The sequence below is a fragment of the Stegostoma tigrinum genome, chromosome 19 (genome assembly GCF_030684315.1).
Source record: "Stegostoma tigrinum isolate sSteTig4 chromosome 19, sSteTig4.hap1, whole genome shotgun sequence".
Taxonomy (NCBI): domain Eukaryota; kingdom Metazoa; phylum Chordata; class Chondrichthyes; order Orectolobiformes; family Stegostomatidae; genus Stegostoma; species Stegostoma tigrinum.
The window spans coordinates 37,876-56,714 of NC_081372.1; the positions used below are offsets into that span (position 1 = coordinate 37,876).

Genomic DNA, 18,839 nt, shown 5'->3' on the forward strand with positions numbered 1-18,839 from the left:
AAGCTTCCCCATGGTAGGCTCATGCAGTAAGTAAGGAGGCATGGGATAGGGGGAACTGTGGCAGATTGGGTTCAGAATTGGCTGACCCTTAAAAGACAAAGGGTGGTAGTGAAATGTTATTGGGATAACATCCCATTGATTTCTATATTCAATTAACAGGAAAGGGTTAAGCAAGAAAGGCTGGAAAGGGAAAGACGAGACAAGGAACAGGAATTAGAGCGGCACGCTGTGTTGACAGAGGGAGAAAAAAAATCGGAGGTACCTCCTGAGATATCTGTCGTGCCGATGTTGCTCCAAATTAATGATACATATGAGCAAGAGGAGGAGGACCGGGGAAGGCACCCCTCTGCCCCATCGGGACCACTACCCCCTCCACAACCCTACCCGTCCTTGGCCAAGACTGCCATCAGTCCCAACAATTGCCCGTAGCCCTATCACCACCACCGTACGCTGACCAAACCAAACCTCCCGCTATAGAATCTCCAAGCCCTTCAGTAATCAGCCCACATGAATCTCCTGACAAATCTGCAGCTTGTACTAGTCGTACTAGGTCCCATTATCGCCGATCACTCTTTTTCCAGTTAATTTCCTTTCATGGTCCCCACATTTCTGGATGGTCTCCCTCAGACTCTCATCACCCACATGTTTCTCCCCTCCGCCCTCTTGTCGATTTTACATAGAACATAACAGCACAGTACAGGCCCTTCGGCCCTCGATGTTGTGCCGACCTGTCATACCGATCTCAAGCCCATCTAACCTACACTATTCCATGTACGTCCATATGCTTGTCCAATGACGACTTAAATGTACCTAAAGTTGGCGAATCTACTACCGTTGCAGGCAAAGCGTTCCATTCCCTTACTACTCTCTGAGTAAACAAACTACCTCTGACATCTGTCCTATATAATCAGATCCCCCCCTCAATCTCCGTATTCCTAATGAAAATCATCCTAATCTATTCAACCTCTCTTCATAGCACCCTCCAAACCAGGCAACTTCCTGGTGAACCTCCTCTGCACCCTCTCCAAAGCATCCACATCCTTTTGGTAATGTGGCGACCAGAACTGTACGCAGTGCTCTAAATGTGGCCGAATCAAAGTCTTATACAACTGTAACATGACCTGCCAACTCTTGTACTCACCCCGTCCAATGAAGGAAAGCATGCTGTATGCCTCCTTGACCACTCTATTGACCTGCGTTGCCACCTTCAGGGAACATTGGACCTGAACACCCAGATCTCTCTGTTCATCAATTTTCCCCAGGACTTTTCCATTTACTGTACAGTTTGCTCTTGAATTAGATCTTCCAAAATGCATCACCTCACGTTTGCCCGGATTGAACTCCATCTGCCATTTATCTGCCCAACTCTCCAATCTATCTGTATTCTGCTGTAATCTCTGACAGTCCCCTTCACTATCAGCTACTCCACCAATCTTAGTGTCATCAACAAACTTGCTAATTAGACGACCTGGACCTTCCTCCAGATCATTTACATATATCACAAACAACATTGGTCCCAGCACAGATCCCTGTGGAACACCACTGGTCACAGGTCTCCAATTTGAGGAACCCCCTTCTACTACTACTCTCTGTCTCCTGTTGCCAAGCCAGTTTTTTATCCATCTAGCTAGCACACCCTGGACCCCACATGACTTCACTTCCTCCATCAGCCTACTATGGGGAACCTTATCAAATGCCTTACTGAAGTCCATGTAGATGACATCTACAGCCTTTCCCTCATCAATCAACTTTGTCACGTCCTCAAAGAATTCTATTAAGTTGGTAAGACATGACCTTCCCTGCACAAAACCATGTTGCCTATCACTGATAAGCCCATTTTCTTCCAAATGGGAACAGATCCTATCCCTCAGTATCTTCTCCAGCAGCTTCCCTACCACTGACGTCAGGCTCACTGGTCGATAATTACCTGGATTATCCTTGCTACCCTTCTTAAACAAGGGGACAACGTTAGCAATTCTCCAGTCTTCCGGGACCTCACCCGTGTTTAAGGATGCTGCAAAGATATCTGTTAGGGCCCCAGCTATTTCCTCTCTCGTTCCCTCAGTAACCCGGGATAGATCCCATCCAGACTAGGGGACTTGCCCACCTTAATGCCTTTTAGGATACCCAACACTTCCTCCTTCCTTATGTCAACTTGACCTAGAGTCATCAAACATCTAACCCTAACCTCAATATCTGTCATGTCACTCTCCTTGGTGAATACCGATACAAAGTACTCGTTAAGAATGTCACCCATTTTCTCTGACTCAACACATAACCTTCCATCTTTGTCCTTAAGTGGGCCAATCCTTTCTCTAGTTACCCTCTTGCTCTTTATATATGAATAAAAGGCTTTGGGATTTTCCTTAACCATGTTTGCTGAAGATATCTCATGTCCCCTTTTAGCCCTCTTAATGCCTCGTTTCAGATTCGCCCTACATTCCTGATATTCTTACAAAGCTTTGTCTGTCTCCAGTTGTGTGGACCTTACATATGCTTCCTTTTTCCTCTTAGCTAGTCTCACAATTTCACCTGTCATCCATGGTTCCCTAGTCTTGCCATTTCTATCCCTCATTTTCACAGGAACATATCTCTCCTGCACGCTAATCAACCTCTCTTTAGAAGCCTCCCTCATATCAAATGTGGATTTACCTGCAAACAGTTTCTCCCAATCTACATTCCCCAGATCCTGCTGAATTTTGGTATAGTCGGCCTTCCTCCAGTTTAGAACTCTTCCTTTAGGACCATTCTCATCTTTGTCCATGAGTATTGTAAAACTTACAGAACTGTGGTCGCTATTTCCAAAGAAGTCCCCTACTATAATTTCAACCACCTGGCTGGGCTCATTCCCGAACACCAGGTCCAGTATGGCCCCTTCCTGAGTTGGACTACATACAAACTGCTGTAGAAAGCTCTCCTGGACGCTCCTTACGAATTCTGCTCCGTCTTGACCCCTAACACTGAGTGAATCCCAGTCAATGTTGGGAAAGTTAAAATATCCCATCACCACCACCCTGTTGCTCCTACATCTTTCCATAATCTGTTTACATATTTGTACCTCTATCTCACGCTCGCTGTTGGGATGCCCGTAGTACAGCCCCAACATTGTTACTGCATCCTTCCTATTTCTGAGTTCTACCTATATTGCCTCACTGCTTGAGTTCCCCATAGTGCCCTCCTTCAGTGCAGCTGTGATATCGTCTTTGACCAGTATTGCAACTCCTCCACCCCTTTACCTCCCTCTCTGTCCCGCCTGAAGCATCGGTATCCTGTGACAACTAGTTGCCTATCATGCCCTTCCCTCAACCAAGTCTAAGTAATCGCAAGACCTTTTAGAACAGAGATAATGAGAAACTTCTTCAGCTACAGAGTGGTGAATCTGCGGAATTTACTGCCACAGGAGGCTGTGGAGGCCAGGTCATTGAGTACATTTAAAACTGAGATAGATAGGTTTGTGATTGTCAAGGGGATCAAGGGTCATGGGGAGAAATTGGGAGAATGAAGTTGAGAAACTTGTCAACCATTATTGAATGACAGAGCAGACTTGATGGGTTGAATGGCCTAAAATCTGTCCCTATTCTTATGGTCTCATGGATGTGCAGGTTAGGTGCATCAGCCATGGAAAATGCAAGGTTACAGAGATAGGATGCAGAGATAAATCTGTGTGGGCTGCTGTTCGGGGTGGGGGTGCCCAGAAATGGGAATGTTCACTGTTGATTGCACAATTTGTGACTCCTCGGATACTGAAGCAGCGCTCGTCCAAATGCAACAAGGTCTGGACAATATACAAGCTGGGCCTGAAAAGTGACAAGTAACATTTGTGCCACACAAAAGCCAGGCAATAGCCATTTCCAATAAGAGGAATGTGGACAGATACATAAAAAGGCAGGGAATATAGTGGTATAAACTGCGTACTTGGCAAAGGGTGTTCAGAAAGACATCACTTGTCAGTGCAAGCTTGATGGATCGATGGACCTCTCCCTGTGAAGTACTGTTCTTTGTTCTTGGTTTTTTTAGTGACAGTCTGATCACGGCCCGTTGACATTCAGTGGCATTACCATCACTGAATCCCTCACTGTCAACATGCTTGGGGCTTATCATTCCCCAACTAGACTTGCCATATAAATATGAATGCTACAGGAGTAGTTCAGAGAATAGGAACACTCCCACTTGCCTGGATGAGTGCAGTTCCACTTACTCTCAAATAAAAAAACCAAAGAAGATTTCTCAGAGATAATAAGAACTGCCAATTCTGGAGTCAGAGATAACACAGTACGGGGCTGGAGGAACACAGCAGGCCTGGCAGCATCAGAGGAGCAGGAAAGTTGACGTTTCAGATCGGGACCCTTTTTCAGAAATGGGGAAAAGGGCAGGGAACTCCAAAATAAATGCAGAGAGGAGGTTTGGGGCTGGGGAATGTATGTGGGATGATGAAAGGTGAGTGCAGGTAGGCAGTGGTGGGGATTGGTCAGTGGGATGGGTGGGATGGATAGACAAGAGAGAAGATGGACAGGTTGTGTCGAGCCAAGGCGGTGGGAAGGAGGATGCATGGGGCTAGGGAAAAGTAAGTGGACCGCTGATAGGTTGCTTGCAGGTAGGGGGTAGTGGGGATTAGTCAGCGAGAAGGGTAGGGCGGATAGGTTGAGAAGAGGTTGGACAGGTTGTGTCAGATCAAGGGGGCAGGGATGAGAGGAAGAGTTGGACATTGGATGAGGCTGGAGGTGGGGAGATTTTAAAATTGGTGAATTCTGTGTTTAAGCCATTAGGCTGTAGGCTCCCAAGGCGGAATTTGAGGTATTGCTCCTCCAGTTTGCGAGTGGTGTCATTGTGACAGTGGAGGAGGCCCAGGATGGACATGTCACCCAGGGAGTGGGAGGGGGAGGTAAAGTATTTGGCAAATGGAAGGTGTCGTTGTTCCTATATACACTAATCTGGAGTTCCCCGTTGTTTTTGTGCTCTACCGTTATTTCCAGGAAGGGTAGTCATTTATTGTTCTCTTCTTCTTTCATGAATTTTAAACTGATAAGGATATTGTTTATGTGACAGTGGGTTTATTCTAGTTTTGTGTATTTAATAGTCACAAAGGTGTCACCTAGATATCAGACTCAAAGTTTGAGACTAGCATATATAGAAAGATCACACAGACGGACAACCACCTTAACCCCCACAAACAGAGCTGCATCATGACACTATTTAAGCAAGCCACAATACATTGCAGCAAGCTCACTGTCCGCTGGAGTAGTACCAGATGATTGGAGGGTGGTAAATGATATTCCATTGTTCAAGAAAGAGAATAGGAATAATCCTGGGAATTACAGACCAGACCGTGGTGGGCAAATTATTGGAGAGGATTCTGAAGGATGGTATTTATGATTATTTATAAAAGTACAGTTTGATTAGAAATAGTCAGCATGGCTGTGTGAGGCCCAGGATGGACATGTCATCTAAGGAATGGGAGGGGGAGGTGAAATGGTTCGCAACTTTCCATATTAAGCAGAGGTTCACCTGCACATCTGCCAATGTGGTATACTGTATCCACTGTACCCGTTGTGGCTTTCTGCTCCAAGCGGAGGCTTGAGGACCGCTTTGCAGAACACCTCCACTCGGTTCGCAATAAACAACTGCACCTCCCAGTCGCGAACCATTTTAACTCCCCCTCCCATTCCTCAGACGACATGTCCATCATGGGCCTCCTGCAGTGCCACAATGCTGCCACCCGAAGGTTGCAGGAACAGCAATTCATATTCCGCTTGGGAACTCTGCAGCCCGATGGTATCAATGTGGACTTCACAAGCTTCAAAATCTCCCCTCCCCCCACTGCATCCCAAACCAGCCCAGCTCATCCCCTCCCCCCACTGCATCCCAAAACCAGCCCAGCTCATCCCCACCTCCCTAACCTGTTCTTACTCTCACCTATCCCCTCCTCCCACCTCAAGCCGCACCTCAATTTCCCACCTCCTTGACCTGTCCGTCTTCCCTGGACTGACTTATCGCCTCCCGACCTCCCCACCTATCTTCTCCTCTATCCATCTTCGGTCCGCCTCCCCCTCTCTCCCTATTTATTTCAGAACCCTCTCCCCATCCCCCTCTCTGATGAAGGGTCTAGGCCCGAAACGTCACCTTTTGTGCTCCTGAGATGCTGTTTGGCCTGCTGTGTTCATCCAGCTTCACACTTTGTTATCTTGGATTCTCCAGCATCTACAGTTCCCATTATCTCTGATCAGGTATACATACTTGGCCAACTGGAGCCACCCAGACGCCTTTTGACACAGAGCGTGAACACCCATGTGTCTTCCATAATCGTTTTTCAGAGTCAGGGGCGTCCCCCTGTAAACGCTGAATAGTGACAATATCTGGCATGCCCGTCGTGTTCAAAGGAGGCAAGCAATTTATTGCCTGCTTGCTCATAGAGGGCACAATAAAAGTTTGATCTGCGGCAGCCTGATCAACCCGAGCGTTACCCTAAGTACAGAATCATCGGAGGCATGGACAGCACATTTGATAATAGCCAATTGTTTAGGGAGAAGGATTGCCTGAAGAAGCGTTTTAACATACAGGGAATTCTGGATGGGTGTACCTGAGGAGGGTTTTTTTTTTAAGGCCTCCCAAATGAGTTTTAAAAGAATCCTGCCCTCCCTCCTTTTGTCCACTAGCAGTCTGTTCCGTATTTTGTTTCCTGTTTCTCTGTTTAGTTTTAGACCTAGAATGACAGGAGATAGGGTCTGTACAAGCCACAGGTTTGTATTCTTTATCTTATGGCCTGCGCCCAAAATGTGGTGTGCCAGACAACAGCACAAATGTATTACTGATGTTTAATCTGAAAATGACTACATGAAGGAACTGTATTCCTCCATTATGGCAATGTGGGCAACCAAAGGCAGGTTACTGTATTTTTTAAAAATAACTTCTGCTAGGAAATAGCCCCTTGATGCTGTATTATACGGCTCTTCTAACCCAGCTAAATCTCTGCAATGTTAACAGGGAGTTTAAACCAATTCATCAGATCTGCAACTCAGTATTGGCGGAATTTCTGCATGGTCTAATGTATCACATAATCTGCATTGCTTGTAACACTTTATTTTAAGTTGCCTACTTCCTTCTCTCGTCCTCCTTGTCTTACTCATTCATGTCATTACTTTGGAACAACATCGGCAAGCCAGATATGTCAGGAGGTACCTCCTTTTTATTTCCGTACGGTAATTCAGCCTGGCGTTTCACTCCCAATTCTTTATTCTGCATTTCCTTTCTCAATCTTTCCTGTTCTGCTTTACTCCCCACACTGCTGCTTCAACACCTGCCACAATTTAAAGTTTCCCTCATGATCACATACTCTAATCCCTCTTCGACATTTTCTCCCAACTCGCCAGTTTAGATTTGTTCGTCATTTCCTCAGCAGTTTTTCTCTACACGGATATTAAAGTTTTTCATTTTGTTTCTGAATTGCATTTTCAAATTGCTTCTTTCACTTTTATGCATTTATCTACATCCTAAGTTCCCCCTATTGGCCAAATTTCATTCCCTAATTTGTTATTGTTATTAAGGCACGCTGACAGACGTCTGAATCGCTTCTCATCCTCAGAATTATCTCGGCACATTTGATGTAGAGGAGGTCCAGTGCCAGATTTATCCAAGGTTTAACCCATTTTTAGCGCTTTTACTTTGCTGCTTATTTCTATATACTGCACCAGTGTCCTTGGTTTCAACACCCTCTTCGGGGCCTAGAACCTTCATCAGCAAGGGGGATGGGGAGAGGGAACTGGAATAAATAGGGAGAGAGGGGGAGGCAGACTGAAGATGGAGAGAAAAGAAGATAGGTAGAGAGGAGAGTATAGGTGGGGAGGTAGGGAGGGGATAGGGCAGTCCGGGGAAGACGGTTTGCAGAACACCTCCGCTCAGTTCGCAATAAACAACTGCACCTTCAACAACACAGGCTGGGCTGGTTTTGGGATGCAGTGGGGGGAGGGGAGATTTTGAAGCTTGTGAAGTCCACATTGATACCATTGGGCTGCAGGGTTCCCAAACGGAATATGAGTTGCTGTTCTTGCAACCTTCGGGTGGCATCATTGTGGCACTGCAGGAGGCCCAGGATGGACATGTCGTCTGAGGAATGGGAGGGGGAGTTAAAATGGTTCGCGACTTGGAGGTGCAGTTGTTTGTTGCGAACCGAGCGGAGGTGTTCTGCAAAGCGGTCACCAAGCCTCTGCTTGGTTTCCCCATTGTACCCGGTGTGGCTGCCTCTACATTGATACCATTGGTATACCCAATGTGGACTTCACAAGCTTCAAAATCTCCCCTCCCCCCACTGCATCACAAAACCAGCCCAGCTCGATCCCTCCCCCCACTGCAGCCCAAAACCAGACCAGCCTGTCTCCGCTTCCCTGACCTGTTCTTCCTCTCACCCATCCCTTCCTCCTACCTCAAGCCACACCTCCATTTCCTACCTACCACCTCATCCCGCCTCCTTGACCTGTCCGTCTTCCCTGGACTGCCCTATCCCCTCCCTACCTCCCCACCTATACTCTCCTCTCTACCTATCTTCTTTTCTCTCCATCTTCGGTCCGCCTCCCCCTCTCTCCCTATTTATTCCAGTTCCCTCTCCCCATCCCCCTCTCTGCTGAAGAGTCTAGGCCCAAAACGTCAGATTGTGTCCTCCTGAGATGCTGTTTGGCCTGTGTTCATCCAGCTCCACAGTTTGTTATCTTAAGAAGACGGATCATCCGTCTTATCTATATTATTACCCATCTTAAACAAACTCCCTTTTTAACCTTGACCCAAAACCTTTCACGAATCAACGGTCTATCATCAAATAGCAAACTATTGACTTCCACAAACCTTCAAAAACGTTAACAGCTTTGTTATAATATATCGCGATACTCCCTAGAGTCGTCTTTGGCAGACTAAGTTGGAAATCACTTTAAACAATGCCAATCTGATCAGATTTAAATCCCTGATTCATTTAAAGTCTTGAATACTCAGGTCCCTGACCTATTTTATCGCTCACTCCCCAATATTAGATTAAAGTCCCCGACCTCTAAATGGAGTCCTGACCTCCTTTTTTTCCCTCTACAACTGTCAGAGTCCCCGACTCTGTCTCCAATCCCCAATCCGAATTCTAAACAGAGTCCTCTACTCTTTTTTTCCCCCCCCCCCTCTACAAATAACCAGACCGATGTTTTTTCAGGCTAGACTTAGACTACAGGCAGCGAGGGGTCAAGTTCACCGCTAGCTGAATGAGAGGAAAACCAGATGGAGAAAATGCTTTCCATATTAAGCAGGGGTTCACCTGCACATCTGCCAATGTGGTATACTGTATCCATTGTACCTGGTGTGGCTTCCTCTACATTGAGGAAACCAAGCGGAGGCTTGGGGACCGCTTTGCAGAACACCTCCGCTCGGTTCCCCCTCCCATTCTTTAGATGGCATGTCCATCATGGGCCTCCTGCAGTGCCACAATGATGCCACCCGAAGGTTGCAGGAACAGCAAGTCATATTCCGCTTGGGAACCCTGCAGCCCAACGGTATCAATGTGGACTTCACAAGCTTCAAAATCTCCCCTTCCCCCACCGCATCCCAAAACCAGCCTGGTTCGTCCCTCCCCCCCACTGCATCACACAACCAGCCCAGCTCATCCCCTCTCCCCATCACAAAACCAGCCCAGCCTGTCTCTGCCTCCCTAACCTGTTCTTCCTCTCACCTATCCCTTCCTCCCACCTCAAGCCGCACCTCCATTTCCTACCTAACCTCATCCCACCTCCTTGACCTGTCCGTCTTCCCTGGACTGACCTATCCCCTCCCTACCTCCCCACCTATACTCTCCTCTCCACCTATCATCTTTTCTCTCCATCTTCGGTCTGCCTCCCCCTCTCTCCCTATTTATTCCAGTTCCCTCTCCCCATCCCCCTCTCTGATGAAGGGTCTCAACCTGAAACTTCAGCTTTTGTGCTCCTGAGATGCTACTTGGCCTGCTGTGTTCATCCAGCTCCACACTTTATTATCTTGGATTCTCCAGCATCTGCAGTTCCCATTATCTCGGAGAAAATGCTCACGTCTGGCCAGCCGATTCCTCTACACTCAATAGTGGAGGACTCAAGGCTCTTATGCCACTGTCCACAATCCGTCCGTACAGAATCCAAGTTACGACACCAGATGTAAATCTTGACCTCCAGTGGGGTCTCTCGATTCTGTGATCAGTCAATGAGTACTTGCAGTCGGTGTGGCTGTTTAAGAGTTCACTCTTTATTTCATCATACGGCCGGGTACAGATCATCCAGAAAACACAGAAGTCAAGCACTTCCGTATCCATCAGAGGAGCTGCACACACAACTTAATACGAAGACATTTTTATACTTTTCTTAAAGCAGGGTACGTGGCGTGATTGCATAGTGTATTCAAACAATTACCAATCAATACATGATATTGCTTCATTGACAGTTACATAATCGAATAGTATTAACTGGTAAACAACTTATGTCACAATGCTTAGGTTTCTTTTAGTTTCGCCATAACATTTGCAACTGAAGGTCAGTTAGAACGATTAATACTGCATTATCTTATCATTACTGTGTTATTTATGCAGATCCAGCAGAATTTACAGTTCCCGGCTAGAAGCCATTTTGTTGCTAACTTGCACCGAGAAGCCATCTTGTGCCTGTATCCAAGTTTCAGATTCTCACTCTAACCCAAACCCTGATCATGACCCTGACCCTGGAGGTGGTAGAGGCAGGCACAATAGCGTCATTTAAGATGTATCTAGACAGATACACAAATGGGCAGGGAGCAGAGTGATACAGATCCTTGGAAAATAGGTGACAGATTCAGATGGAGTATCTGGATCAGGGCAGGCATGGAGGGCCTGTTCCAGTGCCATAATTTTCTTTGTTCTTTCTTTGACCCTGACCCTGACACTAGTCCCATCCCTTGCCCTAATAAACATATACTTTACACAGAATACAAGCTTCTACCCTGCCTGATTATATGGTATTAGATTCAAAAAGCGTGTCATCCAGTTCATTCTTTAATACGATGCTCCAGAAAACAACCCTTATACATTTCAGAAAATTGTCTTCCACAGCTTTAGTGTTCAATTTGCTTACCCACTCTATATGCGAATTTACCTTATCCGTTGTAACTCTGTTGCCCATGCTACAAGATTCTATTATCTACTGATAATTACCATTCCTACACTATCACTACTATTTGAGGCCTTTGTGTGATTTCAACCAATTTCTCCTGCCCCTCGCTGTTTCTTAGTTCCTTCATGTTCTTTAAATCAAAGCTCCTCCCATACTAATGTACTGATCCATCCCTTAGCATCAACACAATTTCACTTCCCTTTCTTGTCTGTCCTTCTTAAATGTTGAGGCTCCTTGAATATTTACTCCAGTCCTGGTCTGCCTCGTCATGTTTCTGTACAATTTTTCAGATCACACACTATCTCAATTTGTGTCTTTAGACCATCTACCTCGTGAATACTGCATGCTTGCAGGTTGAGTACCTTTAACTTTGTTCTTTTGACATCATTCTACTTGGAAAGCATATTTAATGCTTCAGTCGTTTCTCCCGCTTTCCAGTCTCCCTCACATCTTTTTGATGTCCCATTACAAACTTTACTCCCAGTTTAGTTAGCCCACAGGTTTGTATTGCTCTGACAAGGTAGTTTAAATGCAGACAAGGATTTATTTTTCAAGAGGGGTGAATGCTGATGCACATTGGAAAAACAGCAGGACAGTACCTGAAAAAAAACTTAACAATTTCTACGAAGATGGATAAGTTTGGTATCAATGGTTAAGTGGCAGTAGGATTAATGGAACATGAACTGGACAGCATGAATTCAGAGAACAGTAATGGTAATCATATTGCACCAGAACTTTAAAAGACTCAACAAGCTGTGCATTTAACACAAAGTGGATTTATTTGACTTTTATCTGTGATATAAAACTGAGCTAGAATTTAATAACATCAGAAAAAGGCCTCAATAAACATGGTTCATTCCTGAACGTGATTTATAGCACAATCCAATCACTGTCGTAACCTATATATTCACAGGTACCTCAGCACATGGGGTAGCTGAGTGAATCTCTTTCACATTCAGAGCAGGTTAATGGTGGTGGGTGTTGATGTTGATGTGTCAGGAGAGTAGCTAACAGAGTGAATACCTTCCCACACTCAGGGCATGTAAACGGTCCCTCTCCAATGTGAACTTGCTGATCTGTTAGGAAGTTGGATGAGTAAGTGAATTCCTTTCCACACTTAGAGCAAATAAATAGTCTTTCCCCAGCATGAACTCGTTGGTGACTCAGCAAGCTGGAGAACTCAGTGAATTCCTTCCCACATTCAGGGCAGGTCAATTGTTTCACCCTTGTGTGAACTCGTTGGTGTGTCAGCAATCTGGATGACTGAGTGAATCCCTTACCACAGTTGGTGCAAGTGAATGGCATCTCCCCCGTATGACTGCGTTGATGTCTATTCAGATTAGATGAATTCCTGAACACTAACCCACAGTGAAAGCACCTGAATGGTTTCTCATCAGTGTGAATACGTTGATGGCACTTAAGACTCCTGAAAGTTTTAAAACACTTTTCACAGTCTTGGCATTTAAAGGGTCTTTCATCAGCATGGGCTCGCTGGTGTTGCAGCAGGTTGGAAGAATCAGAAAATTCTTTGCCACACTCCAAGCAAGTGAACGGTCTCTCTCCAGCATGAGTACGGTGGTGAGTTACCAGCTGAGATGGGTACCTAAATCGTTTTCCACAGACATCACAGTCCCATGGTTTCTCCTCACTATGAACTGTGCTTTTCAGTTCCATATTCAAAGTGTGATGAGATTCAGGTCCTGGCGAATTGATTGACTCCATAATCTTGATATGACATTTGGTTCCAATTTCCCAACTGCAAATCCTCCCCTTCCAGTAGCCTATGAAATCGATTTTAAAAACAAAAGGTGAGCACGCAAGCATAAAGAGCTGAATGTAGCCTGTAATTTACAGAATGGCACACTGAACTTCCATCTCATCATGAAGACATCAAAACCTCTGTTGACCAAGTACTGTTCACCCATCACCCCTATACTCATTGACTAACAGAGGCTCCAGGTTTCTAAGTGCCAAAAGTTTCTAACTAGCATCCTTTCTCACCTTTGTGTGTGATCACCTTCAGCTTTGCAATCACCTCTGGTCTCAAAACGGTCCAAAATATCTGCTGTGCTCTCATTTATTTCCCACAGCTTAGGCATTCCTGATTTTGATATTCCCACTATTAGTGGCCATTCATTCAGTTGTCAAAGTCACCATTTCTGGAATTTCCGAACAAGATGTCTTCACCTCATCTTTTCCTCTAAATGTGCCTTCATCCTAGCTGTTTAATCAAGCTTTTGCCCACCTGCACTACTATCTATTTATGTAGCTCCATGTCAAATCTTAATAAGACTGAGACACATAGGAGGAAAAGTATACCATTCCACCTTGAGTCTGCTCTACCATTCAATGAGATCATGGCTGATCTGCTAATCCTCAGTTCCACTTACCTGCTTTTTCCCTTGATCTTCGACTGAAACACAAATGCATTACATGAAGGCTGTGATGAACACAAGTTATTCTGTTCATTTGTTCATATAGAACAATACAGTGCAGAACAGGCCCTTCGGTCCTCAATGTTGTGCCAAACTGTGAACTAATCTAAGCTCCTCCCCCTACACTATCCCATCATTATCCATATGCTTATCCAAGGACTGTTTAAATGCCTCTAATGTGGCTGAGTTAACTACATTGGCAGGCAGGACGTTCCACACCCTTACCACTCTCTGAGTAAAGAACCTGCCTCTGACATCTGTCTCAAATCTATCACCCCTCAATTTGTAGCTATGCCCCCTTGTACAAGCTGAAGTCATCATCCTCGGATAAAGACTCTCACTGTCCACTCTATCTAATCCTCTGATCATCTTGTACGTCTCTATTAAATCCCCTCTTAGCCTCCTTCTCTCCAATGTGAACAGTCCCAAGTCCCTCAGCCTTTCCTCATAGGGCCTGCGCTCTAGACCAGGCAACATACTGGTAAATCTCCTCTGCACCTTTTCCAATGCTTCCACATCCTTCCTGTAATGGGCGACCAGAGCTGCACGCAATATTCCAAGTGAGGCCACACTAGCGTTTTGTACAGTTGCGACATGACATCACAGCGCCAGAACTCAATCCCTCTACCAAAACCTAACACACTGTAAGCCTTCTTAACAGCACTATCAACCTGGGTGGCAACTTTCAGAAGATCCCTCTGCACATCTACACTACCAAGATTCTTTCCATTGACCCGGTATTGTGGCTTCCTATTATTCCTCCCAAAGTGAATCACCTCACATTTATCCGTATTAAACTCCATTTGCCACCTTTCAGCCCAATTCTGCAGTTTATCCAAGTCTCCCTGCAACATTCTTCAACACTATCCACCACTCCACGGACTTTACTGTCATCTGGAAACTTACTAACCCATCCACCAATGCCTGCAAACAAGTCGTCTACTGTTTCACCATCACTGGGTGAATAACCTGTAGCTCCTTACTGAGCTGACTGTGGAAGCACTTTCACCATATGGACTGGAGCAGTTCAAGAAGGTTAAACATCATCATCTCCACAGGCAGCTAGGGATTGGCAACACATGGTGGCCTTGCTATTGAAGCCCAATTTAGAGGAATGCATTGTTAAAATGTATGTTGAATAGATGCATAGCATCTGCATCACCATTCAATAAGATCATGGCTGATCTATTTGTGTTTCAACATTCCCATCTACAAAACCTGTGATTCTCCTACTTAAGTGATAATGGGAACTGCAGATGCTGGAGAATCCAAGGTAACAAAGTGTGGAGCTGGATGAACACAGCAGGCCAAGCAGCATCTTAGGAGCACAAAAGCTGACGTTTCGGGCCTAGACCTCTCTGATGAAGGGTCTAGGCCTGAAACGTCAGCTTTTGTGCTCCCGAGATGCTGCTTGGTCTGCTGTGTTCATCCAGCTCCACACTTTGTTATCTTGGATTCTCCTGCTTAACATTTTATGTGAGAAAAATATTCAATGACCTCTCCCCTACCATCTTCTGAAGCAAGGAGTTCCAAAGCTGCATAACCTTCACAGAAAATACTCCTTTTCAAAAGGTGACCCCTAATTTTAAAACAGTGACCCCTATTTTTTCACAAGACGGAAGATCCATTCCACAACCACCCTATCAAGACCATTCAGGATCTTCCAGATTTCAATCAAGTTACTCCTCAATCTTCAGTGGAAACAAGTCTAGTCTGCCCAAGTTTTGATTTCATAGCATTCCTACAGTGTGGAAGCCAGTCAGCCCATCAGTTTAACACCGGCCCTCTGAAGAGCATATCCCCGTAATCTGCGTTTTCCATGGCTAATTCACCTAGCCTGTATATCCCTAAATACCATGGGAAATTTAGTTTAGTATGTCTAATCCATTCAATTTGCACATTTTTGGACTGCGAGGGGAAATCAGAACACCTGGAGGAAACCCACACAAACACAAGGAGAAAGCGCAAACTCCACACAGACAGTCGCCAGAGGGCAGAATTGAACCCAGGTCCCTGGCACCGTGAGGCAGTAGTGCTCACCACTGAGCCACCATGCCACCTCATTTTAATTCTCATCAGACATCCCACTGATTCATGCCAATGAAGCAAACCTCCTAGAAAGACCTTAATATACATCCTTCCTTTTGTTGGGAATTCCTGGACCTGACTTGATTCCAAACTCAAGGATAAAGCCAGCAGCTTCACCTCCACTCAAGCTTGAACTGATATAACAAAGATTTTCAAAAGGGAATTGAAGAAACATCTGAAGAGAAAAATACTGGACTAACATGGCAATAGGATGAGACAATCAGCACTTGCATAGAGCTGGCATGGTCACAATGAGCAAAACAGCTTCCTTCTATATTGTAATTACAGAATTATACAGTACAGCAGAGACTTTTCAGCCTATCAAGTGGTACCACCAAAAAAAACTACTGTACTTGTTCCACTTGCCCATCTACAAACTTTTTAAAAGATTGTGAGGTGTCCACTTCAGCTACCCTCCCATACAGTGCATTCCAGATACCCACCACCATCTAGGTGAAAACAATTTTTCTCAAAGCCCCTCTAAACCTCCTGCTTTTCACATTAAAATGATACTCCTTTGTTATTTGATCCTTTGACAAAGGAAATAACTGCTTTCTATTCATCTTGTCCATGCACCTCATAAACTTACACAAATCTATCAGGTGTTCCCTTCAACATTCTCCAAAGAATGTGCTCCAAAGAAAATAAGCCAAGCTTATCCAGCCTCATTTCATAGCTGAAATGTTCTATCTTAGTGAATTTCCTTTACAAAACCCCAGTTCAATCATATCCTTCCTATACTGTGGTGACTATAGAGCACTATGTGAAGTTAGTTAACAAACTTGTACACAGCTCCTATATGATCCCATTCACTCAAATGGCCAGTATCCAAATTCTACAACCTGAAACATCCCTGATACAAAATAGGCTTTTAATTGGCTTGTTTTCTGTTCATAATCCCAGAAGTGTTCTTGCACAGAACTGAACCTTTTCTCCTGTCACCAAATCACCCGCGTGTTTTTTTTCATCTATTAACCACCAGCACCAATAAATCACTCATGTTTTCACTTGAACACTTCATCTGCAAAGTCTGTTAAGGTCAATGCAAACTATCAGTGGTGAGGGAGAAATGGGGGTGGGGAAAGAAAGCTAAGCCAAATGGAGTTGGAAGCCTGTGTTTTTAGATTCAGTTCTGCAAATAAACACCTGAAGCAAAATCAATAGCAAAATATTCAACTGCTGAAACTGAAATAAAAAAGAGAAAATATTGGAAATAATTAGCAGGATGAGTAGTGGGAGAAGACAGAAACAAAGTAAACATTTCAAGGTGTGCAAAATGAATTCAGGCAATAAAAAAAACTAAAAATTGATTGTCAATAGAAGCCCAGAAGCAGAAGAGAAATGGATGGCAGCACAAAGATGACGATTCCTGACTATGAAAGATCGAGTAGGAAGGTAAATCTGATAAGTTAGTAGCACATAATCAGAGGAAGGGCTGCAGTAAAAACCTCATTTAGACATGGTTAGGAACAGTAATAGTCAAATCCTGAACACAGCCAAAGAAATACCCATTTTTAGGAAGAACGTTAGAAGTGATTAGGTGGATTATAGGAGAGTGGGATGCTGCAAGGGTCAGTGTGGACTTGTGTGGAAACAGGCCCTTTGGTCCAACTGTAGGGATTCAATGATCTATGTTCACATAGTAGATAAAGAAAATCAGTTCACAATGGCTGATTACAAAAGTAAGATCATCAGGAGAATGTGAGGAAGAAATTCTACTCGATGTTTAAGCTCAAACATTGATAAGACACTAGTACATCTGTGAACACTCCCCCCAAGGTATTCCTTTGATTTGTTATCCAGAATGAACTACAACTCTCCAAGTGTGATCTAACAAGAGAAATGTCAGGTTTTTTTCCAGTCACACACAAACTTGAAAATTATGGCCAGAGACAGAAAACATAGAAGCTTTACCTACCACATTCAGACAATATTCAGGCCTTGATGAATCAAGTGATCAGATCAGTTTATCAGATTTTGATTTGATGTTCTGTTTGGCTTCCTATTTGCAAATCTTCTTCTAATATCCTGCAAAAGAAGAAGTTTATAACATTCACCACTAACAGTATAACATATAAATTCAGATGGCACAAATAGTTATCATTGCTTGAATTTGCTGTGTGAATGATTTAATCCCCAATAAAGGGAGTTTCCAAAATCCATTTGCAGTCCAGGATAGAGATTCACAAATTTCTCTCCTCCACTATGATGACCATGCATGCTGTCAGGTGCACATTGTTCCTTGTTGTGTTCAGCAGTCCCTCAATTTGAGAATGGTGCCTTCTCAGTGAAGAGTTTCCATTGTGGGTCTTCATGTAACGGAACAGCCAGCCCAGGAGCCAGTGTGATCTGAAGAGCTGAATTTACTTCCTTCTCTGCCTGCCAATTATCACGAACTCAAAATTAAAACAACTTGACTGACAGTTACCGTCTCAGGAGCTATTGATCACAAAACGTTTCCCTGACAACGATAAGCAAAAACAGAAATTACTGGGAAAACTCAGAAGGTCTGGCAGCACTTGTGGAGAGAAAAGAGAGTTAACATTTCGGGTGAGGCGATCTTGTCAGACCTACTCAGTTTTGGCAGTAATTTCTCTTTTTGTTTCTGATTTCCAGCATCCACATTCCATTGCTTTCCACCCCATCACAAAGGTAGCGACTGCACATGCGCACTATTTCCCCACTAAAGGTAGCGACTGCACATGCGTTCTACAGCTCCCTGTCCCCAGTCAAGGTGGTGTTCGCGAACCGGCTTCGAAAAACGGAACGACATCAAACTGCAACATATGTTACGGTTTGTCACATACTCAGTATCTTTATGAAGTGTTTTTGAGTCGCTTCTGGATCCAGCACCCCTATTATCCCGCCGAATTTTCTCCGATCAAAAGCTGAAAATGAAATCACTCCCAAGCAGCAAGCCTAACTTCGCGCATGCTCTTTTCTATATGAGTAAGGCGCGTGCGCACTGCTGTTTTATTTGTCCACCACTTGGAGAATCTTGGGTAATATGGCCGCCATTAAACATAAAATCATTATAAACAAACGGAGAAATGTTGAGGTAATTCAGCAGCTCTGACACCATCACGGAGAGAGAATTAACGCTTCGAGGATTGTATGGACCAAAAGCGTTTCTCATAAAGCCTCGGAGTCAATGAGGTTTACAAGCGCAGAAAAAACTCTTAAA

At 44.5% G+C, this 18,839-nt stretch overlaps 1 protein-coding gene across 2 annotated transcripts; it reads right to left on the reverse strand.

The window, feature by feature from the left end:
- Window positions 1-11,892: 11,892 nt before the first annotated feature.
- Window positions 11,893-18,584, reverse strand: LOC125461579 (gastrula zinc finger protein XlCGF7.1-like). 2 transcript variants are annotated; one of them, XM_059652663.1, is made up of 3 exons: window positions 18,463-18,584; window positions 17,574-17,683; window positions 11,893-12,913 (listed from the first exon to the last, which is right to left on the reverse strand). In XM_059652663.1, the coding sequence occupies exon 3, from the start codon at window positions 12,852-12,854 to the stop codon at window positions 12,051-12,053; it is 804 nt and encodes a 267-aa protein (XP_059508646.1). In that variant the 5' UTR covers window positions 12,855-12,913; window positions 17,574-17,683; window positions 18,463-18,584; the 3' UTR covers window positions 11,893-12,050. The 2 variants fall into 2 exon arrangements, with proteins under 2 accessions (XP_059508646.1, XP_059508647.1); XM_059652664.1 differs by lacking the exon at window positions 18,463-18,584 and adding an exon at window positions 18,230-18,328.
- Window positions 18,585-18,839: the final 255 nt, after the last annotated feature.